At 34.5% G+C, this 22,498-nt stretch overlaps 1 protein-coding gene across 1 annotated transcript; it reads left to right on the plus strand.

Moving 5' to 3' along the window:
* On the plus strand, window positions 1-22,221 carry LOC140046667 (ras-related protein Rab-14). Its single transcript, XM_072091373.1, has 7 exons — window positions 1-101; window positions 4,823-4,936; window positions 5,052-5,166; window positions 10,317-10,446; window positions 10,580-10,698; window positions 13,578-13,646; window positions 18,554-22,221. Exons 2-7 carry the CDS (start codon window positions 4,831-4,833, stop codon window positions 18,660-18,662), a joined length of 648 nt encoding a protein of 215 aa, XP_071947474.1. The 5' UTR covers window positions 1-101; window positions 4,823-4,830; the 3' UTR covers window positions 18,663-22,221.
* Window positions 22,222-22,498: the final 277 nt, after the last annotated feature.

Raw genomic sequence — 22,498 nt, forward strand, 5'->3', positions numbered from 1 at the left:
CACTCGTCGATCTAGCTGCTGCTGATGAGATCGCCGGCCATCTTTCCATACACACAGTAGTACCTCCCTCTTCTGTAATTGTTTTTGCGAGCTTCAAAAAGGTAAGAAATTTGCCCTAATATGTGAGGTATTAGATGATTATGGTAAATTTAGTTTTAAGGAAATTGTTATTTATATAATTAGGTCTAAGCTTAGCCTCCTTCAGGCTAGACGCTAGGCCTAGCCTAGCCTGCTACTCATTCGTTTTATTTAAATAATTATAAATTAGTAGACCTAGCGTAGGCCTAGCCCTAGGCCTAGGCCTACTCTAGCCTAGATATTAGGCCAAGCTAAATAAAATAGGCCTACTGGCCTACACCCTGTAGGCTACCTATTCCTGGCTATCCTAGGCCTCTAGCCTACTATTAGCCTAGGATAGCTAGGCAGGCCTTGCTAGAATTGTTCTAGGGCCTAGGCCTAGCCTACCTAGCCTAATAGTAGGTACTGGTAGGGATTACTATTAGGCCAAGTTGAGCCGCCGCCAGAACAACATTATTTTCTACCCCTATGTTATGTTATGTAGGCCTATTAGTTAATATCACAGTTTTTAGTATATATTATTAAATATTACAATTAAAAAAAATAATTATGAAACTCTGACTTCTTATAGTTTCCGCAATATAAGGTCTAAAACATCGCTGAAAATGATAATTTTTTAGCCAAAAACGACGTAAACATGTTGCCCCTCAGTCGGCAGTCATATGAACTACACCATTTTTCGGTAAAATAATTACATAAAATAACGTTTTTTGTGTTTTGTGTATTAACATTGTAAAATTCAATAAAATATGATATTAAATGATTAGTAAATAAAAAATAATATTTATTTAACCTCATTCAAAGAATTTCAATACTTTATTAGTTCTGAGAGACAACGTGACTTCACATGGTACATGCAAGAAAAATATCATGCAGTGCACTGAATTTTTAACTTTAAAGATTTAAAAACAATTAAATTATTAAATATTATGTTAAACAACTTTCCTTTGTTAGTGTTAGGCAGTTCAAACCAACAACATTCTAGTATGTAATTATATATTATTTAATTTTATAACACAATAAACCTAAAGACCATGAACTTATGTACTACGCATAGTAATCACTACGGGAATTGTCGTAAAAGATGCACTGGGCGTTTCATAGAAATCACCGTCGGCTCAACTTGTGGGCGGCCAAACCGCTCATATGTCGTAGGTAGGCCGGTCCCAAACATGCTGCAAAGGATAAAATTGCGAATTCTGGAGCTTGTGTGAAAAAATTTACTGGATGACCCAATGGTCATACCCAAGAATTAATCTTTACTAATGCTTTTAGCCCTAACCTAGAGGCCTATGTTGAAAATAATCAATTTTGATAGTAATAATTGGTCTAATAATTGTACAATATTCCTGTTTTATTGTTGTCCATGTATACTAAGCCTGGCGCTAGTTTCATTCGCTTGTATTTTGACACTAAATTTGATAACTAACTTTATCATTTGAATACCACACCTTAGAAAAAGTAAGTACATAAGTACTATTATAAAGAAGAATAACATTAAAAAGTAGCAAATAAATCCTTAAATTAATGATTTTACAGACGTGTTTATCGCACACTGTTCGCAAATTTCACATATTGTTCAATATTTTTGTATATATTTTTCTATGGAGTGGCAAAAGAGCAAAGATAATAGAGGACTAAACTCAGTGGAATGCGTTAATTTCTAATGCATTTATTGGTGAAATACACGTTTAATTACAGTATTTTTGGTTAATCTATTGTTACAACTGGTAGAATATAATAATCGATCCTAAATCAACATCACTACCTAGCCTAGACCTAGGGCAATATATTGAGGATAATATTATGAATTTTTCGATTTTATTGAATAATTTATTGTTAATGAAATTTTGTACAGTATCAACAGTAACATTTTTTCTTATTGACAGTGAAAAATTTGATGTGCATGAAATGTGACAAAAAATTATATTATACAAAATACTCACAAAATGAAAACAAAATATATACCGTATATTTCGGTGTATAAGTCGCACTTTTGACACGCAAATTTGACCTCTAAATTAAGGGTGCGTCTTATACACCGAACATAAATGCCTCACCACACAGATTGTACATAGGCCTAGTTTAGGCTATCGTCACCTCGTTTGCTAGGCCTGAGTAGGCTAGGCCTAGCTAAAGTAACTAACGTAACGGCAACCTGCTTCTGCCTAGTTTTCAAGGCATTTTAGCATGATGTTATACTAAAAATATGATGAAAAGATTTGTTCATTATGGCGATAAAATTTAATTTGTAAACGTTTACGTACGATTGGAATAGTATTTATTTATACAGTAGTTATACGCACAATCGCCGTACCCCCAGCGCAAGCCCTTCTTGTCGGCCACATGGTGTACGGTATTCGACTAGTATATTCTCCAGGTGATTATAGCATGGACCTAGCGTATACACTTCTTAGATACATGGATACTAATCGAATACGATTGTCCGTGAAAACGTCCGCCCTCTCGAAATGATCGAGCGAGGCTAGCACACATGTACGTGTATACACACATGGTCATGCACTCGATGTTGCGGCTGTTGAGGCTGGGCGCGGCCGAGCCTAGGTAAGAAAAAACCTAAATAAAGGACGCCGTTGCAGATATAACAAAATATATTATTACAATAATATTGATTACAATTTAAAAAAACATTGTTTTGATGAAATATAAGGTGCGTCTTATACACCGACGATATAAAAAATACCGATATTTTACTCTCAGTTAGGGGGTGCGTCTTATACACAGGTGCGACTTATACACCGAAATATACGGTAACAATTGTGTGAGTGAAAATAAATTTGAAAATATAACCGTTTTTTGAAGCACACTGTACGAAACGCGACGGGCGTGTTGAATCTAAACAATACAACGTAAAATCGTCTAAAATCCATCATTATTTGTAATAATCACTATTGTGAAGCTTGTATACTATCCAACAAATTTAAATAATAAATAATAAAGATTATTTATCAGTTTTCAGTTTCTAAATCGTCATATTTCCATGTAAAAATGTAATACCAGCGAAAAGTCATGCCTGTGTCTTCCAGAGGGCCACACCATGTTGTTTACCTTTGATCTGTAATATTAACATGTCAGATGCATAATATATTTTTCAAACTCTGCGCAAAGGTCAGTTTGTTGAAGCTTAGCTTTTGACAATTTTAATACCCAAAATTACCTTGGAACAAGCTGCTTTAATGCAGGCAATAAGTTCTTTATTTGTTAAGGAACTTAAAAAAAGTAAGCTATCTTCTTGTGTCTGCTATTTCAACAGCAATTTATAAGTCTATTATTATGCTGCAATTCCTTGCATCTTTTTATCAAAATATACTAAGCATACAATATTGTCCTTACCGCCCATGAGATTCATTTGAAATGGTGTACGGCAGCATTGCGGCCATCACATGTGCTGCACGCTGTCTCGATATTGCTACTCGAGAATGACCAAATTGTCACGTACTGTAGGAAAATGGTCGAGGATTCAGTTGCAATAAAATTTGTCTAAAAAATACATTTTTCGTAAAATTTTCCGTTCTAATAAAGACTAATCGATAAAGGGGAATAAAAAGGTGCCCCAGCTCGAATGGCGTTGGTATCGTACTTGCGATTTAAGAGGAGATGGAGGACCAAATTTTGGCTTAGTGTTATTAATTATATTATAGATATCTTCTCCTGGTGAGGGACTCATGGTAATTCATCTGAATATGAGAATTGAGAATTAATAAGATATTATAATTCACAGCGCATGATTTATAATCCATCGAATTGTTTCACTTAACATGGTTTAGGAGGTACTGCACAATTTTTTAATTTATGGTGACCTGAAATTCCCTTAAAACGCTGTTATTTCAGTTGGTTACGCTTGGCTGGCCACGACTGTTTGTTATCTCACTGCAAGATGGCTTCCGTAGTACGAAAATCGTCTGTTTGAATTTAAACTTGAATGTATAAAAACAGGGCGGCGTACATATTGAAATGTTTTCGCAATGGTGCACAGTGGACATGCTGTCCAGATTGATGATAGCGTTGATCTGAGGTACACAAAATTTACATTTGAAATAAATCAGTATGGGCATGGTCGCTGGGTCGACAATGACTTTTATTTTTAACTGTTATTGTATATTGCATGCTCAAGCGACGATGACCTGCTGAAAAAGTATACCACCAGTTGTTATACGTTACGCCGCTGTACGTATAGCCATTCCCATATTATAATATGTAGTTTGGTCTAATAAAATATGATGGCTGGTGACCTCCCAACAACCCCCCACCTCCTATTTTAAAAACTTATTATAAAAGCTAAGGTAAAATTTAGACCGTCCATGTGTTACAGTAAGACGTCACCATATTTGATTTTTATCTCTTTCGGCAGTTCGTCACATTTAATAGAGCGCATATCGTGTAAACATAATCAATTTTCTTCTAATTTTCAATATGTTATTACTCAAACAAGAATATTTTTTTTCTCTTTGTTGTGCCTTTTGTTTCATTTTATTTGTCAATTAGACGAAAGAAAGAAGTGTTTTTTTTCTCTCACTTAAATTAAATAATTAAATCTATATTTATTTATCTAGGACCAAACGTAATACCTAATGCGTCCTCCTCACACAATTATATTTATTAATTTATGTTCTGTATTATATTGTATATTGTATTGTGTGAAACAATAAACTTGAACTCTTTAAGAGATCTAGAATATCCTAATATTTTGTATAAAATTACAGTAATATGTTTTTTTTTATAGATTACAATATGGCTGCTGGTCCATACAACTATTCCTATATATTTAAATATATTATAATAGGAGACATGGGTGTTGGGAAATCCTGTTTGTTACATCAATTTACAGAAAAAAAATGTAAGTATTTAACTAAAAATAAAACTAAAATAATGTCTTGTTTTACGGTAAACTGACTAGATGGCTTCTAGAATTACACATTTATTAATTTTTTAAAAATTTGATCTATTACTAGTTATGGCAGACTGCCCTCATACAATCGGCGTTGAATTTGGAACAAGAATAATTGAGGTATCTGGTCAGAAAATAAAATTACAAATTTGGGATACAGCAGGACAGGAAAGATTCAGGTATTATTTTGGTTTATAGTAATGCTTTTACCATTATACCAGAGGTAACTTTTTCTCGTCTAGCATACCTTTACTATGTTTTAATAATATAATGTTCCTGGACGTGAGATTATTACTCGACGTCTCATGCAGAAATCATGAATAATGCATGAGATTAATTATTTTCTATGTTAAAGATAGCTGACCTACTACTGTACCTAAATCTAAATAATCTATCTCAACTATTTTATTAAATAATTTGCCAACAACTATTTATACAACCTATTCATTGAACTTATAAACTTCAGAGGGCATGACATTGGCTGGAAGTCCTTTGAACAGAGGCGTGAATTTTCAATATCTTGTATGATGTACACATGCATTCATGGCCTAGCCCCTCAACGTCTGGTAGATCAAGTTGAATTAATCATTGATAGTCATCAGGGCTCGATTTAGTGCTAGCCCGGCGTACAATGGCTAGTAAAAACAGCTCCGGGCTACCTAAAGTATCTTCCTTTAAGCCCGTATGGCTAGTAGGTTGTGGGAACTCGAAATTGGGACGAACTGACCTCATAAAAATAACTCCAGCATAAAAGACATATGTCTTGGCAATATCAGCAAAAAAAACCACTCGCGCGCTGCTGTGTGGCCATAACAAGTGATGAAGTAGGCGGAGCCTCTCATAATCCCGAATTATGATTGGCCATTTATGTTGTCACCCAGGTTATTGTGAAGTAGGCGGAGCTTCATTATCAGGTCAAACATGTCACAAAAATATGACCATAAATAACGAACTGTGATTGGCCAAATGTAGTAGAATTTTGTCAATGTTAAAAATAACTTGTCTAGTCTTGTCAGGCCTGGTTGTCGCAGATCAAAGCTAGGGATATTTTGGAGGTCCGGGTGGCTGGCTCTATCCCTGTAGGTAGGCCATGGAGGCCATATTTTATAATATGCGTAGGCCCAGATAGAATCAAATGCCATCGTGATGGCTGCTCAGCAGCTAGGCCTAGCTAGGTACTACAATTTTGGTAACAGTAGGCCAGGTGCTCCAATGCGATCTAGGCCCTAGGCTAGGTAGGCCTAGCCTGTCTATCCTAGCTACCCTACTATAATAATAGGCTCTAGGCTAGGCCTAGCCTAAGGTAGACAGAATCTGATTAGTTTTCTTGGCTAGGTTGAAGCCCAACAACAAAAAGACCTCAATAAATCGATTCTGTGAATATGGTGAGCATGAAATAGACTATGCGATGCAAAATTTTTATAGTGTGAACAATAAAGAAATAAAATGTTGTGTAATTTTTCATGCAATAGGGAGGTTTCCCAACCTACGAATCAAATACGATAACGAAAACGGATACGTCATACATTTGTGAAACTTTTGAGCTGATCCACATTTCATATTCGTAAAGCGTATTCGTGTTGACGAATATCACCAGTCATTCGTAACTACAAAACGAGTATAGTTTTTGATCTATTTGCATATTTTGCATTTGAATCAGGAATGATTCATGATTATTATAATATAATTATAGATTTATTTAAAGCAATTTACTAAAGTAATTTACTAAAATGCCAAGTAAATTTTGATAAATAGCAGTCCTCACTCGCTTTGATGTTATGCTAGGCTTAGGCGCAGCCAAGCACCAAGCAACACGTACCTGCGCTTCGCTCAAATTTACCGCAGTCATATTTTGGACGCGCCTCAATATTTCGTTGCCATGCGAAACAGATTTTTTTATGGCTTATGAAAACGAATACGTTTTCATAACGAACACGTTATCGTATTCGTAAGATTGCGAAACCTCCCTAATAATAGTTTAATACAGTATGTATGTAAATGTGTAGCAATTCTCGAGCGTTTAGATTAGTGCGCCCTCTATTGTACAAAATGCCTGAATTCATTTATATGGCGGCCCTGCTATCACGTGGTGCGATATGAGTGGGCTAGTAAAATAATGTATGGGCTAGTGAAATCTACAGTGAACTAGCCCAGTGGGCTAGCAACATGAAAAAGATAAATCGAGCCCTGGTCATGGTTATAATAATCGATTGGCAAAACCCTTGGATATGTAATGTAGTTATACCCTAGATAAATGTTAGCAAAATAAATATCTCACTTCAAGTGGCTGGTGGGAAAGTATGGAATAACCTTCCTATATCATTGCAAGGAGCGACCTCTTACAATGCGTTTAAATATAAGTACAAAACACAACAAAAATGATGTATTTAAATAGAAACTTCAACTTGAGAACCTGTGTAATTGCGATGTACTTACTGTTTATTATTATTAATTCTGTATTAAATCTGTATTTTAAATGTAATTGTACTTGTATGTCTTTCTATAATCTAAAACAAAAAAATCAAAATTGTTGTAACTTATGACTTCACTATTATGCATGCATTTCTTTAATCATGGACCATTTGTAAGAACATTATTTTTAATGAAAATGTCATCCATGTAAAATAAGTTTGTAAATAAAAATAAATAAAATGTCCATGATTATAGAGCCCTTTATAATGTCCTAAATTTATATGCCTTAAGTAATATCATCATTCATGATTTCTGCTTGAGAAATTTTCGGTTCCTGGACAGCTAAGAGGATGTAGACATGCGCAATTGACCATATGCAATGTCGTCAACTTAAATTTTTATCTGCGACCATAGTGAGCAAATACACTGTAGGGGATCCAGGGCCCGAAGGTGTTCTAAGAGATCACTAAAGCGTGGTTTCCACTAGAAGTGGGAACCGACAAATACACTGTAGGGGATCCAGGCCCCGAAGGTGTTCTAAGAGATCACTAAAGCGTGGTTTCCACTAGAAGTGGGAACCGACAAATACACTGTAGGGGATCCAGGGCCCGAAGGTGTTCTAAGAGATCACTAAAGCGTGGTTTCCACTAGAAGTGGAAACCGACAAATACACTGTAGGGGGTCTAGGGCCCAAAGGTGTTCTAAGAGATCACTAAAGCGTGGTTTCCACTAGAAGTGGGAACCGACAAATACACTGTAGGGGGTCTAGGGCCCGAAGGTGTTCTAAGAGATCACTAAAGCGTGGTTTCCACTAGAAGTGGGAACCGACAAATACACTGTAGGGGGTCTAGGGCCCAAAGGTGTTCTAAGAGATCACTAAAGCGTGGTTTCCACTAGAAGTGGGAACCGACAAATACACTGTAGGGGGTCTAGGGCCCGAAGGTGTTCTAAGAGATCACTAAAGCGTGGTTTCCACTAGAAGTGGGAACCGACAAATACACTGTAGGGGGTCTAGGGCCCGAAGGTGTTCTAAGAGATCACTAAAGCGTGGTTTCCACTAGAAGTGGGAACCGACAAATACACTGTAGGGGATCCAGGGCCCGAAGGTGTTCTAAGAGATCACTAAAGCGTGGTTTCCACTAGAAGTGGGAACCGACAAATACACTGTAGGGGATCCAAGGCCCGAAGGTGTTCTAAGAGATCACTAAAGCGTGGTTTCCACTAGAAGTGGGAACCGACAAATACACTGTAGGGGGTCTAGGGCCCAAAGGTGTTCTAAGAGATCACTAAAGCGTGGTTTCCACTAGAAGTGGGAACCGACAAATACACTGTAGGGGGTCTAGGGCCCGAAGGTGTTCTAAGAGATCACTAAAGCGTGGTTTCCACTAGAAGTGGGAACCGACAAATACACTGTAGGGGGTCTAGGGCCCGAAGGTGTTCTAAGAGATCACTAAAGCGTGGTTTCCACTAGAAGTGGGAACCGACAAATACACTGTAGGGGGTCTAGGGCCCGAAGGTGTTCTAAGAGATCACTAAAGCGTGGTTTCCACTAGAAGTGGGAACCGACAAATACACTGTAGGGGGTCTAGGGCCCGAGGGTGTTCTAAGAGATCACTAAAGCGTGGTTTCCACTAGAAGTGGGAACCGACAAAGCAGTAGTGCCTAGTAGTGCATATAGTAAATAATCTTTATTTATTATATATTTAAACAAGAAGCTGCACAATGATTTTAGAATCAACACACCCATTGTGTGCTTCGAAAAACAGTTTTATTTTTTAATACTAATAATTCAAACTGCTCATGTAATTTCGGTTTACTTTTTATTTGTTGACAATTTGTTTATAATGATCTTGACTTTAAACCTCACAAGCGCTTTAAGTGCTGATCAGAGTGAATCAGAGACTGGTCAGAACATTGTTGCAGGCCTGCAATATTCAGTTTGAGTCAATAAATAAGCTATCTGATTTGATTTGCTTCTTTATGTTGGCAATATATCATTTTTGTTTTCATTTGTCTAGGTACTCAGATAACTGAGAATAAATAGTTATGTATTAGCCAGTCTAAGCAAAACAAAACAAAACAAAATGCAAATTGGGGTTTTTGTCTTGATTTTGTTTTTTTAAGCTGACCTACAGTAGTTTTCACTTTGGTGGATACGCGTCTAACAAATCTTCTATTAGTGGTTATTACTTTTTTTATCCCCCATTGCAATCGGAACATAGAGGTTCAACTGGCCGTAATATGTACTTACCAACCCAGTGAATTAATTAATCTGGAACCCATCCATGATTTTCTGGACTATTCAAACACTAGCCTGTGCACCAAAAGGGCATATTCTTGCATTAATTGCTGTCAATAATATGATTGTAAAGAGATAATTAACTTTGACGTTTGTTGTTTCACAACTTCCAGACACTATTCTGTAAAGATTTTAGTCATTGTCTAGTTCTGCAAAAAAGTTATGATTATCTCTTACGTGACCACCAGGATTGATTCCTGATTCAGATCATTTACAGTGAACATGATCATTCTAAGCATTGCTTTTTTCTATAGTTGACATTGACTTGGTTCTATTTGTCTCTAATAATGATCTTAATATTTTCAATAGGGAAAGAAATCCTTTGAAACGTACAGTATTTGCACTTAAACCATACGGTGACAAATCCAAGATCATTTAATAGAAAGAGATGGGATAGTGAATGGCCAGAGTCGTAGAAATTGTGGTTTGAAATCAAATGGTGAAGTTAACCTACTGTCGAAATTAAAGTTGTAGGTTGGGGTGGACTGGGCCACTTGGATCTATGCCCTATCCTGTGGATGAACTGTTGGATGGTCATTTTTTCCCCTCCTGCCACTGGACTATTATAGTAAAATGTTTTATTTTTATAGCAGTTTTCAAAATGTCTTTCTCATGTAGGGCTGTAACCAGAAGCTATTATAGAGGAGCCGCAGGTGCTTTAATGGTGTATGATATAACACGGCGAAGTACATACAATCATTTAAGTAGCTGGCTAACAGATGCTAGGAATCTTACAAATCCAAATACTGTAAGTATACATATAAACTAAACAAATTATCATGCCCACAGTCAAATTTGATGATTTACATTATTTAAAAAAATACCAACCATAAAAACTTGTTTCTTTCTATATCATACCTTTTATGTTCTTAATCACATAGGTAATTTTTCTGATTGGAAACAAGTCTGATTTAGAAGCCCAAAGGGATGTAACATATGAAGAGGCCAAACAATTTGCTGAAGAAAATGGTTTATTATTTTTGGAAGCAAGTGCAAAAACGTATGTATATTAAAAAAACGGTGTTTGTTTTTCTACATGGTCATGAGAAACATACAAAAAACTAGAAAGCCACTCTGAGAGTGCTAAAATTCTGCAAAATTCTTCTACATCAGATTTAGTCACCGGAAAGTGTGTGTCTTAATGCTGCGTGTGAATTAGGCTAATTACACTATAAGCATGTGTATGCGAGTTTGGTGTAAAGGTTATGTAACCTGCCTTTCAACTAACAATTAGCTTCAGCGACTAACAATAGAACAGAAACGTGAAAATCAAATGAGTGAATTTGAAAAGAAATAGGATTTTTAAACTACTCGCATCAAAAAACTTGTACATTAAATCTAATTAGGTTTTAAAATTACAAATCACAAAATATAACTCTTACAAAAATGAAGTTTTTTGGACAAGTTCTCGTGAAAATACAATTTTAGTTTACTTATTACTTTAAGACTGCTCACCTGCTTTTGAAATTTCTGTCCTATCTTTTAACACTAGCAGGGCTGAAAAGTATAAAAAAAAGTGGTCCAGAATTCCATAATGGTCCTACAGTAAAATGTAATGGAATGGTCCTTGGCCACATATCTATCTGTACATTCATTTTGGTAAAGATCTTGTAATTACTTTTTGAGTAATCCTGCTAACAAACAGACAAACACACCGGATCGATTACATATACCAGGGAGTTGTAAACAACTCCTGCATATACCTTCTTGGCTGAGGTAAATAACCAGTAGAAGTATTTCATAATTTAATGAATTATAGGATTGTTTTTATGATTTTGAATAATTAACGGGAACAATTAAACAAGAAGTCAAAATATTTTCCGGTTCTTGACACAATAGGTAGCCCTAGATATGTTATTATACAAATAATGAATGTTTATAAGTGTAATGGTACAAATCAGGGGCGGATCCAGGATTTTGTGTAGAGAGTCCGAACCAACTCAGCCATGGTTGGGGCTAAGTTTTGGCGATTTTGATGGCTGGAAATGGCACTCTTACGTTAAATAAATCTATTAAAAATTGATATTTTTAATATGAAAACTGAGGTACTAGCCTATTAAAGGTTGACATTTTCCCTTTAGGCCTATTTTGAGTAAAACCGTCACAACAGGGGCGTTTCGCGCGAGTCAGTGTTTGCACGTACATGGCAAAAAAAGGTGCTTGTCCAGGGCCGTCGACAGGACCTATGGCGAAGCAACTTAAATGACGCCCCAGGTGGCCTGAAGAAATGGTACTCTCGCACATAAAACTCATGATAAATGGCATCTCTAATTTGCAGGAAAAGACACTCTCATATGTAGCATGCTACCAATGAGCAAAACGATCATACTTTTTCCCTCCAATAAACACACGTGACTAATTACAGGACGATATAACAATTTGTTGCCGATTTCATTCACTCAGTATTTAGTTTTGTTTGCGTTGCGTTCAAGTTCAATGCGAACTTCTAGGGGAAGCCCCGAAAAAAGCGCAAATGTAATGCTTATTATAGCTAAATATTTATTTACATCAATTTGTTTAAGAAATTAAATATATAAAAATAAATAGGTATTGATACAGTTGGGTAGGGGTGGCCTAGGAAAAGAAATCGGTTACTAATGTATACTACAGTACACAGTTAGTGTACTATGTTATTATTAACATTATTATCCTCTATGATGATGATGATCTGTAGGTAACCACGGCGTTCCATTTTTGACGTACATATATACTTTTATTTATGCTTGCTGACTGCCAGTGATCTAAACAATAGGTAGGCCTACGCGGTTGTATGGCGGTGCCCTTTGTACGAATCGTTCGTGCCCCTGAGTATGGGTACAATACACGCGTCAATATCATGTTAAATCCAGGGACCAAAATGCGTTTCAGGTGAAAATAGGCTATTCATTTCGCAACTCTTAGAAATTTACAGACAGCAATGGCAATGGTGACCTCTAATAAAAAGTAAATTAGCACCGCGCTTAAACAATCTGTTTTAATCAAAAGTGAAAGTATTTTAATCTTTTTTACGCTTTTTTCCCATTTTTTTTGTTCCTATTTTTTTTGTTCCTTATGGTAGGATAATTTTTTTTTTCTCCAGATTTATAGGGGGGCGCCTGCCACTGCAAATAATGGCATTAGGTGAATGATGAAAGGTTATATATCAACGAGGCGACAGCCTAGTTGATATTTAACCTTTTATCATTCACCAAATGCCATTAGTTGTACCATTACACGAATTTAAAACATTCAAATGTTATTTGTTTTATATAACATCTAAATAGATTCTGTCATTTGAATCAAATAAAAGGTAGGTATGGATTTTATAAATGCACCTACTGTTAGTGTTAATTATGTCAACAAACAACTAAACAAGCCTAGGCCTAGAAAGCAATACCAAACTTATCTAGGCTAATTAGGTTTTTTCAAACGATTCCATGTCTTGTAGAAATGTTCCCATTAATTAATCAAAATCCTAAAAACGATCTATTAAGTTAATTTAAATGCCTTTTTGAATGAAATTAGTACATATATCTCTCTAAATCGTACTAAAAAATCTGCTGCTGGTGTTTACAAACAAAACAGGCAAGACAACAGGTGGCGCTGTTGTATTTCACAGTAATTTCTATGCTAGATTTTGTTTCCATCCGCGAAACATTTTTTTTTTTTTTCGTACACAAAATGTTTAAAAAGTACTATTAAAAGATGCGTACTATTGCACGGCATGTGACCCACAATCATCCAATCAAATAACAGGAACTTATTTAGGTGTTCCAACTCGGCCCTAAACCGTCTCGGCCAAAGTCAAGGTGGCCCCTAGTCAAGTTGGCCGCAAGCTTTCTCTATAATAAAAATACTTTGAATCTTATCTTTTGTTTTTTCCTTTTTGTGCTTGTAAAGTGGTGAAAATGTTGAAGAAGCATTCTTGGACACAGCAAAGAAAATATATCAAAATATTCAAGATGGAAGGTTAGTTTTTTTATAAGAAGTTCTAAAAATACAGTAACTTCAAAAGTGTATTTCATGATTATATAGTAAACTATAGTTTACAATATACAATCATTACTATTATCATAATAATACAGTGTTCTCCCTAGGATTCACATCAAGCTTCCGTCCTAAGCTTCCGTCGGCATTCCGAAACTAAGTACATGAGTCACAGCCCCACCATGGTTTGCGCTGTGGCGAAGCGAATTTTGTTAATTGACACCTCTAGATGGCCGGAAATGGTACTCTTGCACGTAACATTCATGTTGAATGAAACCTCTAGTTTGACTAGAAACAGTAAAAAGATCGTAGCTTACTTTTTCCGCCGGTAAACAAACGCGATAAGAGAATGTTATTGTGTTCAATACGAACATCAGGGAGAAGTCCCTGATGAATTAAAGCTAGGCCTACTCATCAGTAGGACAACTCTGTAGTTGACTGGAAAGGACACTTCATAGCACGCTAGCAAACCGCGCGATCGTAGCCTAGTGTTTCCGCCAGTAAACATATGCGATAAGAAACATTTTTTGTGTTTATTATTACGAACGTCAAGGGGAAGTCCCCGATGAAATAAAACTAGGCCTACTCATCTGTAGGACAACTCTGTAGTTGACTGGAAAGGACACTTCATAGCACGCTAGCAAACAGCACGATCGTAGCCTACTGGTAAACACGCGATAAGAAACATTTTATGCGTTCATTACGAACGTCAAGGGGAAGTCCCCAATGAAAACAAAAATATGCCTACTCATCAGTAGGACAACTGTAGTTGGCCAGAAACGACACTTGATAGCGCGTTAGCAAACAGTAAACCAATCATTGCCTACTACTAATCCCATCAATCCATAGAGAGTTGATTAATTCAGTGTGAAGTGATATTGAAAATATCATTGATATTTATTTTTTAATACACATAACATTTTTACAAGAAAAACAATACAATCAATCATTGTTTTAACTGAAAACTTTAGGACTGGGGAGAACACTGTAGTGTCCACAATGCGTAATTTTTCAGAATCAACTTTGTTGATTTTACTGTGTTACCCTTTTAGACCACTTGTTGTAGTGAAAGTGGTGTTATGCCATTGACTTGGTGGAAAAACAGAAATTAAAATTATATCAAGGCCTTCAAAATACTCATGTCCGCAAAGCGACCGCAGCTGATTTTTTTTTGTGATGGGCACATGTGTGATTCTCCTATCTATGGGCATTAAATAACTGGCTCTTTTAAAGATGTATTGTCCCCAAAAAAACATGAAAAATAAAGATTAATTAAATCAGACTTTGAATATGTTATTTTGTAGTTTTAATAAGGCGTCATGTCCAAATGTTTCCAAACGTACAAACCGCGTCAAACGGTCACCGTTGATAGCTTGATCGTTTAACGCGTGCAACGATCGTAAAAGAGCTAATTAATTTATGCATTTAGTATTGTACCGCCCACCGCCCACTGTAATTGTTTAGCCGTTAGACGCGCGTTTAACGTTAAACGTCGCTTGTTTTACAATGTCTATGTGTCATCGCCTTTAGAAGCATAGACAATACACACAAACAATGTATTGTTCGCTAATTAAAATCCAATTTTTGTAGCCGCCCTACGCATCAGTTATCCTAATTTGGCCGGAAACATCAGCCAACGAGACGACATCGGGCCCGTGGACCTCAGCTCACACAGAGAGAGTTCAGGCTAGCCTAGTTTCGGCGGCCTACACTATAAATTGGGAATTGGGTTCAATAGCGAATTATAAAAACAACGACACCTAGGCTAGGACGCCAACAAAATATATGCAAAATAAATATATATTCCATGTTAAGATTTTCCAGTCATATGCCTTTTAAATGATTAAGATATTGTGTAAAGAAAAAGGCCCGACCAGAATTTGGAGTGGGAAAAACATGCGAGTGGATCGGAGTCTGGGAACAGTTTAGATATAAATAGAGGAAATCCAGGAACACGATCTTAATAACTGTTTTATTGTCGTCAGCACAGCATCCACCACCCTCTAATGGACGGCCGGCCGTACTGAGTTAAAAAATATCATGTTAGAGGTTGGGGTAAAACATCGAGTAGTATCGCGTTTCATGCCAAAAAACCCAGGTCTGTATTAATTACGGTCTTCTCTGTCGGCAATCTTTTTGAGCGACTTGAACGTTTTGATACCATAATTAGAATGAATGTTTTACCATCTTTTTTGTGGGCATCGTTTCTGGATCAACGGATGTTCGATATATACGAAGATCGCATCCACAATGGATTTTTTTTTTTCTTCAAATTTGCAAAAAGTTTTATGTCACAAAAGTGTCTGGTTTTACAGTATTATATTATGCTAGTAAATTCTAACTTAGTTAACAAAAATACAGCGACGACAAAGCTCAAAAGCCTTCACATTCCTTGTTTAATAAGTATAATAATAATTATTATTAATACAACTAGGCCCTTGTGCAACGGAAAAATAGCCAATGATTTATATATTTATTTTCAAGAATATTTTACGAGGGTGGTCCATCCAGCCGAAGCTGATCAGGGACCCTCACAAAATTACGATATGACGAGACATATATAACAATAAAAATTTAATTAAAATAAATCAACTTTATAAAGATAAACAAAATAAAAAGCACAAAAATAGAATCAAACATTAAATGAATTAAATTAATGATCAGTCATCTTTTCAACGATCTAAATAAGATTACCGACCGGCAGAATTTGAAGTAAAAACATGTAAGCGCTGTGAACAGGAGGAGAAAGGGGATATCGCGTGACCAACATCTAGGTACTTGTTTACCTTTCTTATGTTATCGGCCTGCAATCTATGAGCGCGCAAACACCGACGGTCGGCCGGGCCGAGCATTCACTGCTGCTATTTTTAGAAAACCTTTTTTTTTTATCGATCGGCTACTGTAGTAGACGTTCGCTAATGCATTTAGAAGTGAGATGTGAATAGTTCACCAGTGGCGTGGCACATCGTGTTGCTTATTATAGGTGCTTATTTCTTCGTATGAACTTCCTAATGTTATTTTCAGTCGGCTATGTAAAAGAAAGCGACTAAAAAACATTCCAGGCCCCTGTTTATTATTAATATTAAATTATTTATTGAGGTTACGAACTTATAAACATTTTAGAATGATGTTTGAGATCGGCACCCCTGGAATACAATTCAGCTACAAACTCTCTTAATTAAAAGGCAAACTGAAACGGGAATTGTTTGGGCCTGTTTGTGATGACTCATCGTTAAACGACGTTCACGAAGCGATTCGCAACGATGTTAAACGATTCATAAAAATCAGTCAAGCATGTTAGTGGGCGGAACTATTACAAGCTATGCATATTGTCCATTTTCCAAACGGTCTGACGATTTTAGAATTTTCACGCTAACGCTAAAACAAAAGAAAACGCGATTAACACGCTTTGTCAGTTTGAAAACATTTGGACATGACGCCTAAAGTTAATCACTTCCGTAGAAAAAAAACCTGGAAAAAATAATGTTTTCATTTCATAAAATGACAAAATAAATGGTTAAATTCAACCAAAAACATTGGCGCTTTAAATTACATTTTTTCAGGTAAATACTTTTTTTTCGATCCAATTTTTGGTCAAAGTGGATAACTATTATTTTACATTAAAATGGCATATTCAACAAAAAAATGTGTTAAGAATTATTTTTTTAGGGGGACAATACATCTTTAAACTAACACCCTCTATTCATATTGTACATGCTGACACATGACAAACTTTTGCAAGTTACTACATTTTTTAATTGATATCAACTGCCATCGTAAGTTTTACGAATTCAAAACAATTCAAATTTGCAATTCAAAGAAAGTTTTCAACTTCGTTAGCCAATACCTGATACAACAATGCAAAAAGATTTGACTGTGATTCAGTTTTCATGTCTTTGTCATCCTCTTTGTTATGCAAATTTGCTAAGTCATCTCATTGGTCATCGGTGACTCTGTGAATTTGCGCTTGCATGTTTAACTTTATAGTCAAAATCTGTGATCCATGAAAGTTTGATCAAGGAATCTCATGAATGAAATTATGCCGACGGCGATGAATGCACATAAATCTCTGTAATTAACTTCTGGCTAAATAAAGGCAATGCGACAACATTGGGCCTACACTAATGAAAATATATTGAGTATGTTTTTTTAAAAAAATAGTTACATGCAGACTAAATAAAACGTCCTATCTCAGTACTGCAGAAAGAAAATCATGATAATAATCTTCTGTTCCCAGAGTGTTCACATGAGATTTGTTTTTGTTTTTTTTGGTGGCAAAGCATGTGTGTAGATCTGGTCTTGGCCTACTAGACTTTTGTTTACTTTCAAACATGCAAGCAAAGTTAACAGATTCAGTCCTGTCTTAAATCACTAACATGCAAGCAAAGTTAACAGATTCAGTCCTGTCTTAAATCACTAACATGCAAGCAAAGTTAACAGATTCAGTCCTGTCTTAAATCACTAACATTTAACAGATTCAGTCCTGTCTTAAATCACTAACATTTAACAGATTCAGTCCTGTCTTAAATCACTAACATTTAACAGATTCAGTCCTGTCTTAAATCACTAACATTTAACAGATTCAGTCCTGTCTTAAATCACTAACATTTAACAGATTCAGTCCTGTCTTAAATCACTAACATTTAACAGATTCAGTCCTGTCTTAAATCACTAACATTTTACAATTTAGTGTATTCTATTCTATATGTGTACAATATTATTGAAGATCAAAAATGTTTAAATTATGTACACATCTGAGTAGTGTATTACATCATTGATGCTCTTGTCATTTATTACAGGTTTTAAACTATAAATTACTGTACACTTAATTGCTTTACATTTACAATAAATAATGGAACTGCTGTACTATTTTTTCCCCTTATAATTAGTTTGGACTTGAATGCTGCAGAATCTGGAGTTCAACATAAGCCATCAGCACCCAGATCAAATGCTTTAAACAGTGATCAGCAACAAAATAAAGAAGGATGCTCATGCTAACATCATGTAAAAATACATACACAGTTGTAAATTTATTACTGCAATTTTATCCAAATTAATTTGAATAACATCAATGCTATAATCTTAGTAAAATGTTTGAAGTATATGTACACCTGCATTGTTTGTTAATGAAATTCCTTTTTTATAGTGTAAGGAATTATACCATTGTTTATAACCATTATTAGATAAATGCCAGTGTCAAACTATGATATACTGTATATCTATTAGTAAACTTGCCTTCTGGCTTGTCTAAACACAGTACAAGAATATTTATTATCCTCTGTAATACTTGTTTCCAAATATTGTCATTACTTTATGTTATGCAACTATAATAAATTGTAATTAGAATTTTGGGTTTAAAATTTGTATTTATATTAAACCATTTGCTACCAAATTGATAACCCAAATAAATGATATTGTCAGGCACCAGCCACCTGACTGACCATACCTGCTCTACCTTTTTAAAAGATGATGCTGAAGTATTGTATTATCAATTTGGTAACAAATAATTTGATATATTAGTACGGAGTAGAATTGTGTAACTGGATTTAGGCTCGTTGCTAGTTGAATGTCTATCCTGTCCCGAATGAGCTATTGGTTTGCACAACAAATGCCTAAGACAATCATCTATGGTAAACCTATAAAATATAACCTAATTTGATATTCTTTTTCTGAAATACTTTATATCAAACAAAACAGCCCTAGGGTCATAATGATGTGAACAACATTTCTTTTAACCTACTTTGAATACAACAGATATTTCCAACTTTGAGTTGTCTGTTGTAAATGTAAATTTCACCAGATACTCTGTGACAAATTAATTTAGAGAAATCAACATTATTTACCAACCTATGATTATTATTTTACCGATAATTATTATAAGATCTAGTAATTTGTAAAAACATCTATTGTTAAGTAAATTCATGTTGTGTAAACCTAAACAATTTGGTATCTATTTTGGCTGACAAATAGATTGGTACACTTGGACATATAGGTCCATGATACTATGCAGTATTACAAAACCCAAGTATGACGATCAGTGGCCAAATTGTGAAAAGCAAGATTAAATAAAAACAATGTGTGAATGCCACTGAACTGATTGGCCATTTGAAATAAGTAGCTATTGCCAATTCCATAGCTAATAGATTCGGTCAATTGATACTTGTTAACAGTACAGTGCAACATTTAACTATTCTGGAAACGTTCACATTGGATAGAATCCATTTCATGTTCAGATCTTTCTTGTACAGTAAATGGAATACCAATCGGTCGTTTCCTATGTAATCATACAGTGGTTGTGGCGGATCCAGTATTAGTGTTATAGATACTAAACAATATATACTATTGTTATTGAAATCTGATATTTAGAATAAATTATGTTTAAATTTCATCAAAATTTAATTATACTAGGGTATAAAAGAAAATGAGATTATCGTGGTGGGGAGTACAAGTTAGGCTATAAATGTTTTCATTAATATTCTCTGTTATGCTCATTATTCAGAAAAAAGGTAGATAGATACACATGTAAATTGGAATTGCATTGAATAACCTGTTGTTATATACAAGATGTATGTTATGTATTGATTATAAATATTCTTGGTAAAAGAGGAATTATGCTTGATTATATTCAAACATTGTGGTTTTGTTTTATCAAATTGAATTTACAATATATTTTGTTTGTGGCTGGTTATCTTTTGGTGAATAAGTGAATGAATATTTGCATGTAAAAGTGTTGTGTATGGGATCAATGGAAATGGACATTCCTGTAAAGTATTTTATGATATTAGCTAGTGTTTTTTTTAAAATACTTATTGCATTTTAAAGTTACAATAATTATTAATTTGTTGTTATAAAATGTCACAAGTAACAAGCTGCTGCAAATCATTATTGGCTACAGGTTCTTTTATCTTAATATTTGGTCATATTTATTTTAATAAACACCCCAATTGTTCAGGGGTTTTGTAGCAACAACTTTATTCTAAGGAGGCATTTATTCAATGGGGGCTTTTTTTTGGGTAAAATGGTATTCATTATACTCAAATACTACTTAGATATGAAAAACTACAAAGCAATATCAAATTGATATGTTGTTTACTAATTAATATTACTTCTTGGAATTTGTTGACATTTCTTTCTGTGTATAATTTTTTGTTGCTACTAGTACTGTGATCATTGATTTCTACTTTCTACTGTTTTTTTTATGAACTATTGATTGTTTCATATTATTCCATTGGAACTGTGTACTTTTACGAACTTTAGTGGAGAAATGTACATTTGAAATCTGTATTATTATTATTATTATTATAGTATTGACTTTGAAGTTGTCTATTCTAATACCAGTGGCCATATTCACCATTCACACTAAGCCTAAGGGAAACAAAAATCTCCTATCTAAGTGAATACAATTTAAATATTTACTTAATATTTAAGGAAACTATCTCACTTAAGTGTAGTTGGTGAATACGGCGACTGGTTTTGATTATTGTCAGAGACTAGGAGGAATCCACTTTTAATCAATAATGTAAAATATTGTTTTCATTACTAACAGTTGTAACATTCCAATAGTTATCCCTTATATATGGCATTTTTGGTTTTAGATCTTTTTTTCTATCTTATTGATATTGGGTATTATTGCTATTATTTTTGTAGAAATTAACCTCATAAAACTACTTGTTTACTGTATTCATCTCATTAAAGACAATTTACAAACAGCAATAGAGAACGGAAACTCTACATTTTAGGGGAGTCTGTGGCTATTATTCACCATTCACCCTTCCTACTCTTAAACGTTTTCCGTCAATCACATGATTGTTTCCATTTGAGGATTGTTTGTTATTGTGTTGATATTCACAAATTAAAATTTAGAAGATAGATATTACTTAATAGTAAGTATGGTAAGTGAAATATTTAAGTAGTAATAGTAACTGTGTCATGGATCTATAATATAGGTCCATGGTATAGTTGTTGTAGCTTTCTTGGCCTTTGAATTATTTTCAGATGTGTTCGTCTAAACAATCCTGCTGGATCCGCCACTTCAGTTGATTTAAATTATACATATTTAAACTTAGCCAATCTATGAAGGGTTATTTTTATCTACCAAGTACACCACACAACCAGTATGTAGAGTTAGTAGGTTGAAATACCTAATTATTATAGGTTTATATAATTTAAATAGGTAAATATAATTATTAATCATTAATATAATATAATTATATCATTGTTGTAACAAAGAACTGTATAATATAGGATGTTTTTAAGTATACTGCATCTTCACATACAATATAATTGTTTTAAATATTTTTATGGAAAGTGGTATAGTGATATGAAGGCGCAATAACAATGATCAGAAATGGTAAATCATGTTCTTTCTATTTCATTGTACAGTAATAACAATGCCGTAATATAATAAATAAAATTGTAAATGTAAAGGTTTTTTTTTCCTTTTTTGCCCACAAGTAGTGTTGATAGAATTGATTATTACTGTATCTATTAAATCTGATCTGAATTTGTTCATACCTAATCAGCTGATCAGCAAACTATTTGTAAATATTTCGCCACGAATAATTTATCAAATACAAAATAATAATAATTTTTAGAACCTAAAATCACATATGTACAAACAATAAAGGCACCTTTATAAGAAAAAGTTGCATAAGTACACAATAAATTGGCCTACTATTGAATTCAATCAGTTTTGCAAACATAGGCCATACTACTACTAGGCCATTTTTAAAAATGAAATACATTTATGAAATACATTACAGAGTCATTAACCAGTAACAACAGTGATACATTTAAAAGTAATTTGGATATCCAATTATTTGCCTGGGAAGACA

Source organism: Antedon mediterranea, chromosome 4, assembly GCF_964355755.1.
Source record: "Antedon mediterranea chromosome 4, ecAntMedi1.1, whole genome shotgun sequence".
NCBI classification, from domain to species: domain Eukaryota; kingdom Metazoa; phylum Echinodermata; class Crinoidea; order Comatulida; family Antedonidae; genus Antedon; species Antedon mediterranea.